At 43.4% G+C, this 14,448-nt stretch overlaps 1 protein-coding gene across 1 annotated transcript in view; it reads left to right on the plus strand.

Moving 5' to 3' along the window:
* The window catches only part of RNF130 (ring finger protein 130), a 115,089-nt gene extending 106,120 nt beyond the window's left edge, over positions 1–8,969 (plus strand). The window contains exon 8 of the mRNA XM_070516908.1: positions 7,568–8,969. Within this exon, the coding sequence (XP_070373009.1) occupies positions 7,568–7,677 (110 nt within the window). The 3' untranslated portion in view covers positions 7,678–8,969. The remainder of the gene's footprint in view (positions 1–7,567) is intronic.
* Positions 8,970–14,448: the final 5,479 nt, after the last annotated feature.

Here is a 14,448-nt window from a genome sequence, read left to right on the forward strand (position 1 = left end):
AAGATGGAAGAAGATAAATAGAATAAAATTGCTCTTAAGATACATTGTCCAGAAATAAGTAATAGTACCGATTTATATTAGACCTGAATAAATCAAGGACATATGTTGTGATCCAGAATAACAACCAAGAAATATAGTAAAATAGTCTCCAGGCTAGCATAGCCGTTAAGAGAATAATAAAATAATATATAATAAACTTATAGAGGGAAAAATGAAATAATAAAATCATCCGAAAGAAGAGATAAAAATAAAAAGGAGAGGAAAGGAATATAGAACAGGCAGGACAAATAGAAAACAGTAAGTAAAATGATGGATTTAAATCCCAGTATGTCAGTAATGAATAGAAATGGACGAATAAATACTCAAAGATAAAGACAGTCAGACTAGATTTAAAATTTATATACACACACATCTATGTATATGTCATACTTTTTTTTTCTGAGGAAGACTAGCCCTAAGCTAACATCTGCCACCAATCCTCCTCTTTTTGCTGAGGAAGACCGGCCCTGAGCTAACATCCGTGCCCATCTTCCTCTACTTTATATGTGGGATGCCTACCACAGCATGGCTTGATAAGCGTGGCCATGTCCACACCCGGATCCGAACCGGCGAACCCCGGGCCGCCGAAGCAGAACGTGCACACTTAACCACTGCGCCACTGGGCCGGCCCCTATATGTCACACTTTTTAATATAAGGAGACAAAAATATTGAAAGTAAAATGATAGAAAAATATATACCTTGTAAACACTAACCAAAAGAAAATTGTTGTATAAATATCAGACAAAATGTGCTTTAAGATAAAGAAGGACATTTGATAATGATGCAAGAGTTGAACTGTCATGAAGAAGACAGTTCTAAATTTGTGTACCTAGTGTATCCTCAAATATATGGAGCAAAAATGGACAGATCTAAAAGGAGAAATAATTCCACTATCATAGAGGGAAATTTACACGCACCTCTTGGAAATGCGTAGACAATACTCATCAAGGATCTGGATCTGAGCAGCACAATTAACAGATAAGGTGCCGTTGCCGTATTTGTAGCCCTCTTCAACTACAGGATGTGTATTATTCTCAAGTGCACGTAGATCACTGACTAAAATAAACCATATGCTGGGTAATAAAGCAAATTTCAACAAATATATGAGGATTGAAATCATAGAGTATGTTTTCTGACCAGTGGAATTAAGTTAGAAATCAGTAACAAAAAGATAATTAGAATGATCCATAAATGATTGGAATCAGGTAATATACTTGTAAAAAACTCATGAGTCAAAAAAGATATTGCAATGGAAATTATTTAAAATTTTTTAATTGAATGCCAATAAAAGTATGACTTATCAAAACTTGTGTGATGCAGCTAAAGCTGTGTTGGAGGGAAATCTGTGGCCTTAAATGCATGTATTAGAACAGAGGAAGGGACAGGAATCAGTTTTCTAGACACTCCTCTCAATAAAGAACAGGAGGCTCAATCAAAGGAAGGAAATAAAAAAGATCATAAATTAATTCAATGGAAAACAAACATATAATAGAAAAAAACCAACCAAGTACAAAGTTGTTTCTTTGAAAGACTAATAAAATTAACAAACCTCTGCTGATCAAGAAAAAAGACCCACATGACCAATATCAAGAATGAAAAATGGGACATTACTACAAAGCCTATACACATTAAAAATAATAATAATAGAACTTGTAAAAACAGAAAGTCGAGTAATAGTTCCCAGCAGTTGTGTGTGGGGGGGGGGGGGGGCAGTGTTGTTTAATGGGTATAGAGTTTCAGATTAGCAGGATGAAAAAGTTCTGCAGATCTGTTTCACAACAATGTGAATACACTTAAGCCTACTGAACTGCACGTAAAAATGGTTAAGATGTCAAATTTTATGTTTTTTACTATAATAAAAAAATTAGTATTAAAAGAGCATTATGACAACTTTATGTTAATAAATTCTGAAAGTTAAATGGACGAATTCCTTGAAAAACACAAAGTACCAAAATTGACACAGAAGAAGTAAGAAATCTGAATTCTGTTGTGTCTAAGCGATAAATTAAATCCATAGTTTAAAATCTTCCCTCAAAGAAAAACTCTAGGCCTAGATGGTTTCACTGGTGAATTCTTTCTAACATTTAAGGAAGAAATAACATGAGTCTTACACAAATTTGTCCAGAGAACAGAAAAAGAGGAAAACTTCCCGAGTCTTTTGATGAGACCAGCATAACATTAATACCAAATCATGACAAAGACATCACCAGAAAGGAAAATTACAAGCTAATTTCTTTTATGAATATAGATGCAAATATTCTAAATAGAATATTAGCTAAATGAATCTGACAGTATATTAGTAGGAAAAAATTACAGCCAAGTTAAAAAATAGGTTGAAAATCTGTGTGATTCCACACATTAACAGAATAAAAGTGGAAAGTCGTGTTTTTATCTTAATACATACAGAAAAAGCACTTGCTAAAATTCAACACTCTTTCCTGATTTTAAAAGAAAATAACTTTTAGCAAACTAGGAAAAGAGGAGCATTTCCTTATCTAATAATGGGTATTTTCAGAACTACAGCAAATATCATACTTAATGGTGAAATATTAAAGACTTTTCCCTAATATTGGAAATCAGGATACCTGCTGTGGCCATCTCTCTCAACATTGTATTGGCAGTCTCAGCCATTATGATAAGGCAAGGAAAAGAAATAAAAGATGTAAGGATTGGAAAGGAAGAAATAAAACTGCCACTATTTACAGACAACATAGTGGTATATGTAGAAAATGCGAAAGATTCTACAAATCAGCTCTTCAAATGAAAAAGGAATTAAGCAGGGTCCATTGTATTTCCATATACCAACAATAAGCAATTGAAAATGAAATTTTCAAAAAGATATCATTTACAAAACATCAAATAAACACCAAATACTGAGGAATAAATCTAAAAGAAGATGGGCAAGCCTTCTACACAGAAAAGTATTAAGCATTATTGGGAGAAATTAAAGGTGACCTGAATAAATGAATATACCAGGTTGATAGGTTGTAAGACTCAATATTGCAAAGGGGTTAATTCTCCCCAGATTGATCTACAGATTCACTGGAATTTCAGTCAGATCTCAGCAGAGGTGTGTGTGTGTGTAAGTAACTTGACGAGCTGATTGTAAAATTTATATGGAAATAAAAAGGGCCAAGAATAGCATGATAATCTTGAAGGACAGTGAAGTGAAAGGACTTACAGAACTGGATATTAAGACTTTTTATAAGGTCCAGGATTAAGACTGTGAGCTGTTGATGCAAGGATGGACACAAAGCTTAAGAGAACAGAATGTAGTGCCGAAACAACCATGCATTTCTGGACCCTTATTCATGCAAAAGCACTATATGGTAATGGGGATGTGGGTGGTCTTTTCAATAAATGTGCTGGGTCAACTGAATATGTATAAAGAAAAAAATGAATCTTGATTCCTCCTTCACACAGTACTCAAAAATGAATTTGAAGTGGAGTATAGACCTAAATGTGAAAGGTAAAACAATGAAACTTCTGAAAGATAGTCTATCTTCAAAACCTTGGGATAAGCAAAGATTTCTTAAACAAGACTCAAAAAGCACTAACCACGAAAAAAAGATGGATAAATTGGTTCACACTAAAATTAAGAAATTCTGTTCATCAGAATACAATATTTTGGAAGAAGATAACCTGTAAGACTTACAACAAAATACTAAGTAATGTTATAAGTAATACTTATGACAAAGGACTCATACTCAGAATAAAGACGACTGACAGCCTGATGTGAAAAATGAGCAAAAGAAATGAATGGACATTTCAGGATGAACAGGATGTACAAATAACCTAAAAACATATGAAATAGTGCTCATCCTTTTTAGTCATCAGGGAAATGTAAATTAAAACCACAATGTAATACCATTATACATCCACCACAAGTGGAAAAATAAAAAGACAGAAAATATGTAATATTAGTGTAGATATAGAGCAACTGGAATTCTCCTCTACTGGTGGGGATAAAAATTGGTACAGCCACTTTGGAAAACTGCCAGCACCTGCTGCCCCTGAACAGGTATATACCCTAGGACCCAGCACTTCCACCCATAGGTCTAACCCAAGAGAAATGCATGCACATGTGTACAAAAGAGATGCACAAGAGTGTTCCTAACAGCAATATTCAGAACAGCTCCCAAATGGAAACTATGAATGTCCATCACTAAGAGATGAGATAAATAAATTGTGAAGTGGTCATACACTGGAACATCATGGCAGCAGTGAGATGAAGAAACCACTGCTCTGTTCAATGACACAGATGAATGTCAGCGTCATATTGTCTGAAAGATTCAGACAGAATATATACTCTGTTTCTATTTATGTAGAATTAAAAATAGACTAAAGCATGGTCTGACAAGTCAGGATAGTGGTTTCCTTTGGAGGAGAAGAGAAGGCCTGGTGATTGGGGTCAGGAGAGGGGACTTACGGGGTGCCAGCAGGGTTCTAGTTCTCCATCTAGTGCTCTGTGGGCGCGTTCTTTATATAGAAAGCGCTGTATACTTAGGATAGGCACACATTGCTGTATGTAGGTTATACCTCAATTAAGAGTTTACTTAATCACATTATGTAGCCAGTAGCAAAAATAATCAGTTAATCAGTAAATAAGGGTGTGTTTCCAGGTGTTGAAGAATATGCTGTGCCTCCCTGCCAAAGCCAGCATCACGCCTTTCTCTGAAATTCAGCTGCTTGTGTGTTCCTCTCTTGATAGCATATTTTTCTCAAGTAAACAAATTAATGGCGGGTAGATTACTGAGTAAATTCTGACCCATTTTTTTATTGCCAAAGATTTGGTGTCAGCTGATCAGTACACTAATCCAAAAAGTTAGGTCATGTCCACTTCTGATGGCTTTAGTTCTTCCCGCAAAGCAGGAAAGCTCCTCAGCTTTTGTTATTTGTTTGTTTTAATCTTTTACCCTTCAGCCCTATTGGATTATGCAGACCCCTTTCAGCTGTCAGAGGTTGAACATCCCAGCTTTTGGGGGAGACCACTCTCAGAGGGCTGTTTTGTATGGAGAGGAAACATCTTTGAATTCATCCCAGGTTTTTAAGTGCAGATTTTTTTTAAAGCTTGGCGCCTGAGCTAACATCTGTTGCCAGTCTTCTTTTTCTTCCTTCTTTCCTCCCTTTCTTCCTTCCTCCCTTCCTCCCTCCCTCCGTTCTCCCCAAATCCCCCCAGTACATAGTTGTATATTTTAGTTGTGGGTCCTTCTAGATGTGTCATGTGGGACGCCGCCTCAACATGGCCCGATGAGCAGTGCCATGTCCGTGCCCAGGATCCAAACCGGCAAAACCCTGGGCCACTGAAGCGGAGTGCGTGAACTTAACCACTCAGCCATGGGGCCGGCCCCTAAGTGGAGATTTTTAATATAAGAAAGTTAAACAAGAAAATAGAAGTAGTCCTACCACTCACACTAGCTTGCAAAATGCTTTCATTTAATACTTGTCTATATTCTGCAACAGCTTTTCTCTCCTCCCTACCCATCGTGCCATTTGAAACATAACAACAATGTTGCAGAACTTACAATACCTGATTTTAAGACTTACAAAGCTGTAGTAATCAAGACAGTGTGGTATTAGTGTAAAGACAAAAGGATTGCTAAAACAAAGTAGTGCCCAGAAAAAGACCATACATATACGATCAATAGATTTTCAACTAAGGTGCCAAGGCAATTCGATGGGAAAAGATAATCTTTTAAACAAATGATGCTGGGGCAATTGAAAATATCCATATGCAAAAAGCTGAACTCTGACCTTTATTTCCCACCATGTACAAAAATTTCCTTGAGGTGGATCATCTAAATATAAGAGCTAAAACTATAAAATGTCTAGATAAACACATAGGAGAAAATCTTAGTGACCTTGGGTTTTGCAAAGCTTTCTTTATTCTGACACAAAAAGCACAAACTATAAAAGGAAAAATCAATAAATTGGATTTTATCAAAATTTAAAACCTTTGCTCTTCAAAGGACATTATTAAGAAAATTAAAAGGCAAGCCACAGACTAGAGGAGAATATTTACAAAGCATGTGTCTGACAAAGGACTTGTTTCTAGAATATATTTTTTTAAAAATCTTACAACTCAGTAATAGGAAGACAACCCAGTTTTAAAAATGGGCAAAAGATTTTAACAAAACCCTTGACAAAAGAAGATATATAATTGGCTAGTAAGCACATGGAAAGATGCCCAATATCAGGGAAATGTAAATTAAAATCAGGATGAGATACTACTGTGCTTCTACTGGAATAGCTGAAATGTCAAGACCTACCGTCTGAGTGTTGGTGAGGCTGCTGGGGAACTGGAACCCTCACGCACTGCTGGTGGGGTGTTCATGGGACAACCATTTTAGGAAAGTAAGCATACGCCCACCCAGTCATTCCACGCCTGGGCGTCCACCTGAGGGAAGTGAAGGTGCAAGTCCACACGCACTGTGCCCAGATGGTCACAACCGCTGTATTTCTAAGTGCCAATGCATACTGTACAATTCCACTTATGGAAAAGTCTAGAAAGGTGCAGACTAATCTGTGTTTACTTGGGGATAGGAGTAGGCAGGAGGAAAGAGAGGGGATTACCAAGAGACCCTGGGACACTTTTGGGGGCAGTGGAGATGTTCACTATCTTGAATCTGGTCATGGTTTCCTGGCTGTGTACCTATGTCAAAACTCGTCAAATTGTACACTTTAAATATGTGCATTTCGTTGTATGTCAATCATGCCTGAGTAAAGCTGTAAAAAAAAAACCAGAATAGTTCAGAAAAGGAAATGTAACCATGGTTTAGCTCTGAATAGTACAAATAGTCAAATAACGTAAACTGGATTTTTTAATCAAAGTAGAATTATATTTGGGCAATGGAGAGTATGTGTGAATGTGGTAGCAGGGGAGGATAGGAAAAAACCCCTCATCTTCCCTAGTGGAGTTCAGCAGATAAAGTCGAAGACTGAAAGAATCAGGAAGGACCTACACAGGCACATTATCTAGAGTCACGGAGGCAAATGCTACAAGAATAAGCTCAAAGCAGCTGTCTCTGAGAAAGGGGGACTGGAGATGGCTGGTCTTAAGACATGTGGAATTAATTATCTAAGCCATCTGAAGGTAGAACTTTCATGTAAATACAGACTTTTTAATGTATTATTAGAGCCTTGGGGTCACAGCCCCTGGTCTGCCCAGCTAATGAAGAGGCTCTGTGCCCAGCTCACCCTCGGGCTCAGCCCAGGTCAGGGTCTGAGAGGAGAGGTCTGGGGCCGGGGGGGGGGGTTCCTCCATGTGGTCATGTGTCCCCAGGCAGAAGTCTTCAGGTTTGTAAGTGGAATCTTTTTAAGAGCACCAGGCAGCTTTTGTTTTGAAGAACTCCAGTGGTTAATCTCTTGGGATCCAAACATTGGGATTTACATGTTTAAGGTGGGCTTAAATTGAGGGGTGCATGAATTCTTTTTATTTCTCTCATGATAAATCCATGTTCTTTCCTCCAAGCCATGTGGGAAAGGTTGGCCTGATGACCTAGTAAGTCTTTCTTGTTTCTTTTCCAGGTGGTCACTTCTTTCATCGGAACTCTTTGTCCCCACGGAGCCTGGTGTATGAAAGCGAGTTCTCCACAATTGAACCTTCTCTGGATATGTATGATGAGAACAAAACCTGACGTTTCAAATGGGCCGTTGGGGGTGACCTCTTATGTGATTTGATTTATGATCACCTTTCTTATTTTGTATTCTTCTGTCAGCGTCCATTTTGGAAGAATGACAGCCCTTTCCAAGCACAGGTTGGGGTTCAGGGTTAAATTGCAAAGTTCCCCCGAGGTCAGGCTTTGAGGACAGCATTATTGCTCAGGGGACCTCATGGCACCAAAAACACGCCCAAAGCTGGCCACCGAACGTGGGCGCCCAGTAAGCCTGGCTGTTTCCAGAGAAGAGGCGGGGTCCAGGGATTAATGTTGCATTGCAAATGTGTCTCTGAATAATCACATGCTATTCTGTGTGTGCTCCCCACTTATAATGCACACTGAAGCCTACAGACGCGCCTCTTACTGATGCAGGGCGCACGTTGCTGTCACATGCCCACTCTATTTTCCTGTCTCTTATTCTACTTTCTGTTAAAGGGCCTCTTTCTAAAGGTTCCTGAGAGAGAGCCTTGCCTTTTGTCCCTCCTCTGAGACTGACCACCCAGAACACCATGATGGGGCTGCAGGCTGTGCAGGATGGGCAGCTGTCCTCATTGTCATTACAATCCTCACTCACAGAGCATGACATGAGGTGACAAGTGCTTATGTGATCACTGAAACACTGAAGGTCCTATCCCTGAGGCCTGTGGGCTTGTCTGCTTGTCAACTCCTGAGGTGTGTGGGCAGGTGGTGCCCGGGAGCCAGCCGGGCAGTCTTCTCTGGGCACAGTTATCTCGGGGACGGCCAGCAGATGTCAAAATCAGAACCATTCTGAGTTCTTCCTTGAGAAGATCAAACACCATCCTTGCTATTGGATACCAGATACACCCCACTCTCCAGTCTTCATGGCTGCAACCTAGTCCCCTCCACCGGCCTTGGCATCAGCATGAAGAAGGCACAGGGGCTTATAGAAAAAGACATGGTGGCCAGCATGGTGGACATCAGGGACACACGCCTGAGATGATATCAAGTTAATGTCACGAGAAATGTGTATCTTAAGAGTAATCCCAACACGGATTACCATGGGCAAATTTATAAAACAAATCTACGCATCCTTTTTGTTCAAGGACACACCACAGTTCAGCCCATTGCTCCTGTTGGTATGAGCTATGCGGAGGTGTAAATGCAGTCAGCTCCTCAGATCCTTGTTATGAGAATGGAAACCAGTTTCCATAGGCCTGGAGTTAGACCTGGCAGCAAACCATGCAGACCGATGAATCTCCCGCCCTGTTATGTGTATTGACTCTGTGGAACAGAAGTGTGAGGTGAACACTTGCCGTTTCCGTGTGCATCTCTTCTCATGACATGTTGCTAAGATGCCTCTGACATAGTTATGCCCAGAACAAAGCCCTCAGAGAACCAGAAGTTGGGGGGGTTGAGGTGGGGGGCGGGGGGCGGGGAACAGCTTTAGGAATGTCAGCTTGGAGTGACCAGCAGCATTTGTTCATGATCACTTGAGGCTGAAACAGTGCAGATTTTTAAGGTTTTAGCAGCTTTTCCTTTTTACCTTTTACCAAGGGCTTTTGTTTGTTTGTTTTCCTTTTTATAGTCTTTGTACTATAACAATATTTTTGATAAACGGTTTCAGGAGAGCACTGTTCAGAAAGACAGGCTGGCCCCACGGGCTTTGCGGTGAGAGAGTGCGTCTCCAGGAGACCAGAAGCCCGTCTGCCGGAGAGTCCAGACTCACCCCTGCCTTTGTCATTGTTCTGGCTCATCCGACAGAGAAGCTGACTCAGTTCCCACCATGTCGTCCACACCACGACCTTGTTTTCCTGAACCAGAACTCAGATCCCAGTGGAGCATTTTCTTCTGATTTGTGCCATCTTACAAAAGCATATACATTAAATTTCACTCAAGACATTCCTTTATTGAAAAGAAAGGAAATTACTTGAGAACCTAAAAATCTCCCTATTAATATAATATTTGAATTTCTGGTAAATCTAGGGCACACTTGCACTGTGGAAAAATCAAGGAGGCATTTCCTACAGGGTAATTTACTCAAAATAGTGCATCACATCACAGCTCGACACCTTGTCCCTGAAAACTGGGGCAACTTTCCTGCGCAGCAACAGAACGTCCTGCCTTTGTCAGGAGGGTTAGTAACTTCTCCGTGAAGGTCATGTACTTTGGTAATAGCGAGGGTGGCACTATTTGTCCCATATAACAACCTCTTTGCTGGTGGCTGTGCTGAGGGGAAATCCTCTGCCGAACCCCACCAGGGACCTAGCCGGGGGCAGGGACCCCAGGGCTGCCTGCATGTGAACTTTGTGAGAACACGCTTCTCAGTGTGGGCGTCCCTGCCTCTTAAAGCTCGCCCTTTGGGGAGCAGTTTATTGGCCGTGCAGGCATGGCTGGCAGTACAGAGAGGTGACTCTGCTGCAACATGTAAGTGTCTCCGTTGTTGCGAGTCTTACAGCCACGGTGGTCCTTAGCTAGGAAATGTATGATAACATCTGATCTTTTTGGGGGGGTTGGAGAGACACTATTTGAAGAATGGAAAGAGCAAAGGAGCTAGCTACTTATAGCACAAACCCTCATCCCTCCAGTGGACTGCTCTGAGCTGGGCCTGGCGCCATCCTCTTCCTCCCCGCATGGCCTCCACGCCATCCCCAGGCTGAGGTGGGTGCAGAACCGTCAGCATATACCGCAGGATGCATGTAGAGTGGGGTCTGGGGCAGCCAGAACCATCAGCTGATCAGCTAGGAATTGGGTTGTGACAATTAGAATGCAAATACTTACAATTTGGTGATTTTTAACTTCTTAAGGGAAAAACTGCCCAAAGCCCTCCTTTCGTATTATTTTAGGAAAAGAAGAGAGGTAGCTGGGCCGAAAACAGCCAAGCTGTCCAGGCTTGGGGTCACCCAGTGGTGGCAGTGGTTAGCAGGCGGTGTATCTGTCCAGGGCTGCCTGGCTCTGCCCCTCAGGGGAAGATAGGCTTCACCACCAGGTTGCTAAAAGCCCCTCACAAAGCCTGGTGAGCCCCGCTTCTGAAGGAAGCCTCCGTGTCCCTGCCCCTCCTCAGGCCTGGCTCAGGGGCGTCCACAGGCACGTCCCAGAACACCAGTGTGGACCCGGGGCTGAGCCCACACCTGCCAGCCGCCCTGATGCACACAACAACCCAGCTTCCAAAAGATGTGGTCACAAGGGGTTTAAACAAAAAGATTACTAAATTTGACTCATTTGATATTTCCTCTGGGTTTTATAAACTCTTCTTGTATTCTTATTACCCCCTTACATCCAGTTCTTTCCTTGATCTGTGTCTTAAATGAAACTGGTTTTAACTGAAGAAAAATCACAATGTTGTCTTCCTGTTAACCACTATTGTTTAGGCAGTGGTTCTGCTCCAGAAAAACTAGGAGGTGGTGTGAATGTCAGGTCACCTTGGCAAGGGGTTGCTGCTCATAAATGTCATGAAACAAAAACACTGATCTCCAGGAATTAGGATTTAGAAGGAAAAAGCTAGGATTATAAAACTGATTTCATCAACAGACCTTGACTTAGTTCTCACTATGTGCTAAACACATATACTCAGAGGTACGGTGAGTCTAGTGATGGTTAAGATTCGGGCTGTTATAGAAAAGTGGCACATTAACAACCAACGGGGATGTGAGACCAAATGAAATGAGGGTGATGGTAAAGGGGAGATTTCCCAGGGTGCAGATGGAACAGGGCAGTGCAGCCAGAGAGGCCCCACAGGACCTGTGGCCGCTGGGAATGCAACACCTCAGCGAAGACGAACCAAGAAGAGCCTGAGACTGGTGTGGGCCTCACTTCCTGGGCGGGGAGGCTTTGCTGTGGGGAAGGCCCAAACCTCTGTTTTGGAAAGAGTGAGCTGGCTCCTGCCTCGGGCCAAGGAAGAGCAGAGGACATCGCCCTTGGACCCAAGACTGGGTCTGGCTGAGAGCAGAAAGGAGGGAGCCATGAGATTGAAGGAGAAGGCAAAGTCGCGAGTCTTGGTGACAGGTGGGTGTTGGTGGGACCCAGGGAGAGTCCTTGTGGGGACACTAGACCTCAGTGCTGGCAGAGCTCTAGAGGGAGGCATAGAGATGCGCTCTGGATCTCAGGAAGGGTTTTGGTGAGGGGAGGGTGGGCACTGTGTGGCCCTCTGTGCATCAGAGTTCCTGGGAAGCTGTTTTAAACGTCACGTCACCTAGACTCACCGTTCTAGTCTCCTGTGAGCACAGTCCCTCAAGTGCCCCACGTCTTCTCTCCCTCGCTCCCTCACACACACACACACATGTGTACACCGGCATACGCACTCTCAAACGCACACACACTCGCTGGACTCCCCGGTAGGTATCCAGCCAGGCCTGCTGTTTCCTTAGTTCAGATGATGGTGGAAGCCAGAGGGGGGCTGAAATTGTCTAGCGACAGAACCAAGCTTGGGATAAGCCACTGATATTTAAGGTAGGGACAGAAGAAGCTGCTGATGGCATCTAGTTTAGAAAAACCACTGAGTGTAACTTCCCCATTCGAGAAAGGCAGTGTTCCCCTCACAGCTGTGGCCAAGGCAGAGAGGCTGACCCTCACGTGCTCCAGAAACAGGAGTGCCTAAACTCAGCATTCGCTCCCAGCTCCACACATGAGTAAGGGATGGTTATCACGGGGTGACTGTCATGACACCCGCAGCTTCAAATAAGTGTCCTCCCTGTTGAGGGCACTTGTTAGAAGGGAGGGGCATCTAGTTGTGCCCTTCCTCTTGGCCCCGCTGGTGAATCATTCCAAAGCCCATTGGGCAAAGGATGCAATGGATGTTGAGTATACATGTTCACGTGACACCCACAGAAGTGGTTCGGATCCTTCCAGCAGGACTGGAGAATACCTTATATGCTTTAAGTATTGTAACATCAGAGAAAATGCAGAAAGAAGGATGCAGAGGTAAGGTGCCTGGTTTGCGGAGGGGAGGCGTGCTTTACTTACTGTCCTGCCAGACAGGAAAAGTGAAGCGTGCTGGAGCCCACAAGCCTGGGCCTGCAGGGAGGGCTTTCTCCTGCAGAGGCCATGTCCCCTCCTGGCCAGCCCTTCTGGCTTCTCAGGGGCTCCAGGTCCTCAGAACACACCCAGCAGACATGGTATGAAAGCTGTCACCTGCGTTCTCCAGAACTGTGTCCCACCAGCCTTCAGTGACATAGTGGGGAAGCGATGCCGTTGGCCTCAGCAGCTAAAAGGACCACACGTCTACACCCAAGACTTGGCTTTCGTGCTCCTGTGGGGGCCCCCAGTCTGTGACCTGGGACTCTCTGGGGTTTTCCCTCTTGCAGTTCAGCCTGGTCAAGCCATTTTTTTCTGTTTATTCTGACTTGGGAAAGAAGGAAGATATTTTATGATTAAAAAAACAAACTTCATGCACACTTGAATATTAAACTTTTGTTAAGGATTCTGTGCTGCTGGAATCGCTCAGACCTCCATCCTGGGCTTTCCTAGTTCCTCCCACTAAATCTTCCACATGCATATACTGCGAAAGACGCAGGTTTGAGGGGGCACAGACCCAGTTTGGCAGCCTGAAAGGAATGACTTTCTCAGAAACAGCCAACCTGGGGAGGCATTGCTGGTAGCCCAGAGGCAGCAACCAGAGCACATGTGCTCAGTCTGAGGGTGGCGGTCCAGCTCAGTAGTGAGCACTTTCATAAACCACACATGTTTTCCTGTGGAAAGCCGAGAGCTGGAGGATGTCATTAGCACCCTTTCCTCAGCTGCAGAGGACCCTTAGCCCCGTGGGACACAGCTTCCAGGGTCCCCCGCCCGTGTAATGCTGACCTGAGACAGCTCTTTCTCACTAGTCCACTACAGTCCACTTGGGTGGGTGCGTGTGCAGGAAAGGGACATGTCGGTCATCTGGCTAGTCTGACTGGCCTTCATCAGCAACTCACCCCCTCAGTGATTATCACCCTCTCTTCAGCTCTCTTTACAGCTACTGGCAACTGTCGAGAGTTACAGATGATTGTTCTGAGCTATTTTTTATAAATTTAACCAAACACAAAGTGAATTCTAATTTGCTTTCAGAATTATCCTTCATCCACAATTAAGTCCAAGTATATTCGCGCTATGTGATATTAAAGGACTTTTCCTGTGACTAGAGGTACTGAGCCAACATGTTTGTGAAAACAAAGAGCAGGGTGGAGGTAGGTAGAGATTACATCCAGGCCATTTCTCTCCCTTAGGTGAGAAAGCTGTTCCTAAACAGAAAGGCTCACTGCCCACTGACTGCCAGCAGGCTGTGTGGACCAGGCCACTAGGTGTGGCCAGTGCCAGGGTCCCAGCACCTTTGCTGGGTGCCCAGCCTGAGATGACACATGCCATCCTGGAGAGAAGCAGAAGGGGCACTGTGTCCGCTCATCCCCCTGGCTTACTGACCCAGCTGGAGGAGGGGCACCCTTGGCTGGTGCTTGGGGCCAAAATCTGGTGTCTTAAGCTGAGAATGGGAAGCAGGGTCTACTCCCAAGTGGCAATGGCTCTGTCTAAGCAACCAACCAGTGTGATTCCAGAACCAGGAACAGACTTTGGGCTAGGAGATGCTCTTTGGGGGCCACCTAATAGAACAGTCCTGTCCCTGTACAAGAGGAGTTGGTCCAAACTCAGGCTACATTTGTCACAATAGTTTTTGACCCGCAGTAGTTTTTGTACTCATATAAAATATTAAAGTTACTCCCTTTATATTTGGGTCATTCAGAGAGCTCCTCTTACTCTGGGTTCCTGCTAACTATGCACAACATCTCAGAGGATGGCATACAGAACTATTTTTCTAACTAT

The sequence above is a fragment of the Equus asinus genome, chromosome 9 (genome assembly GCF_041296235.1).
Source record: "Equus asinus isolate D_3611 breed Donkey chromosome 9, EquAss-T2T_v2, whole genome shotgun sequence".
Lineage (NCBI taxonomy): Eukaryota > Metazoa > Chordata > Mammalia > Perissodactyla > Equidae > Equus > Equus asinus.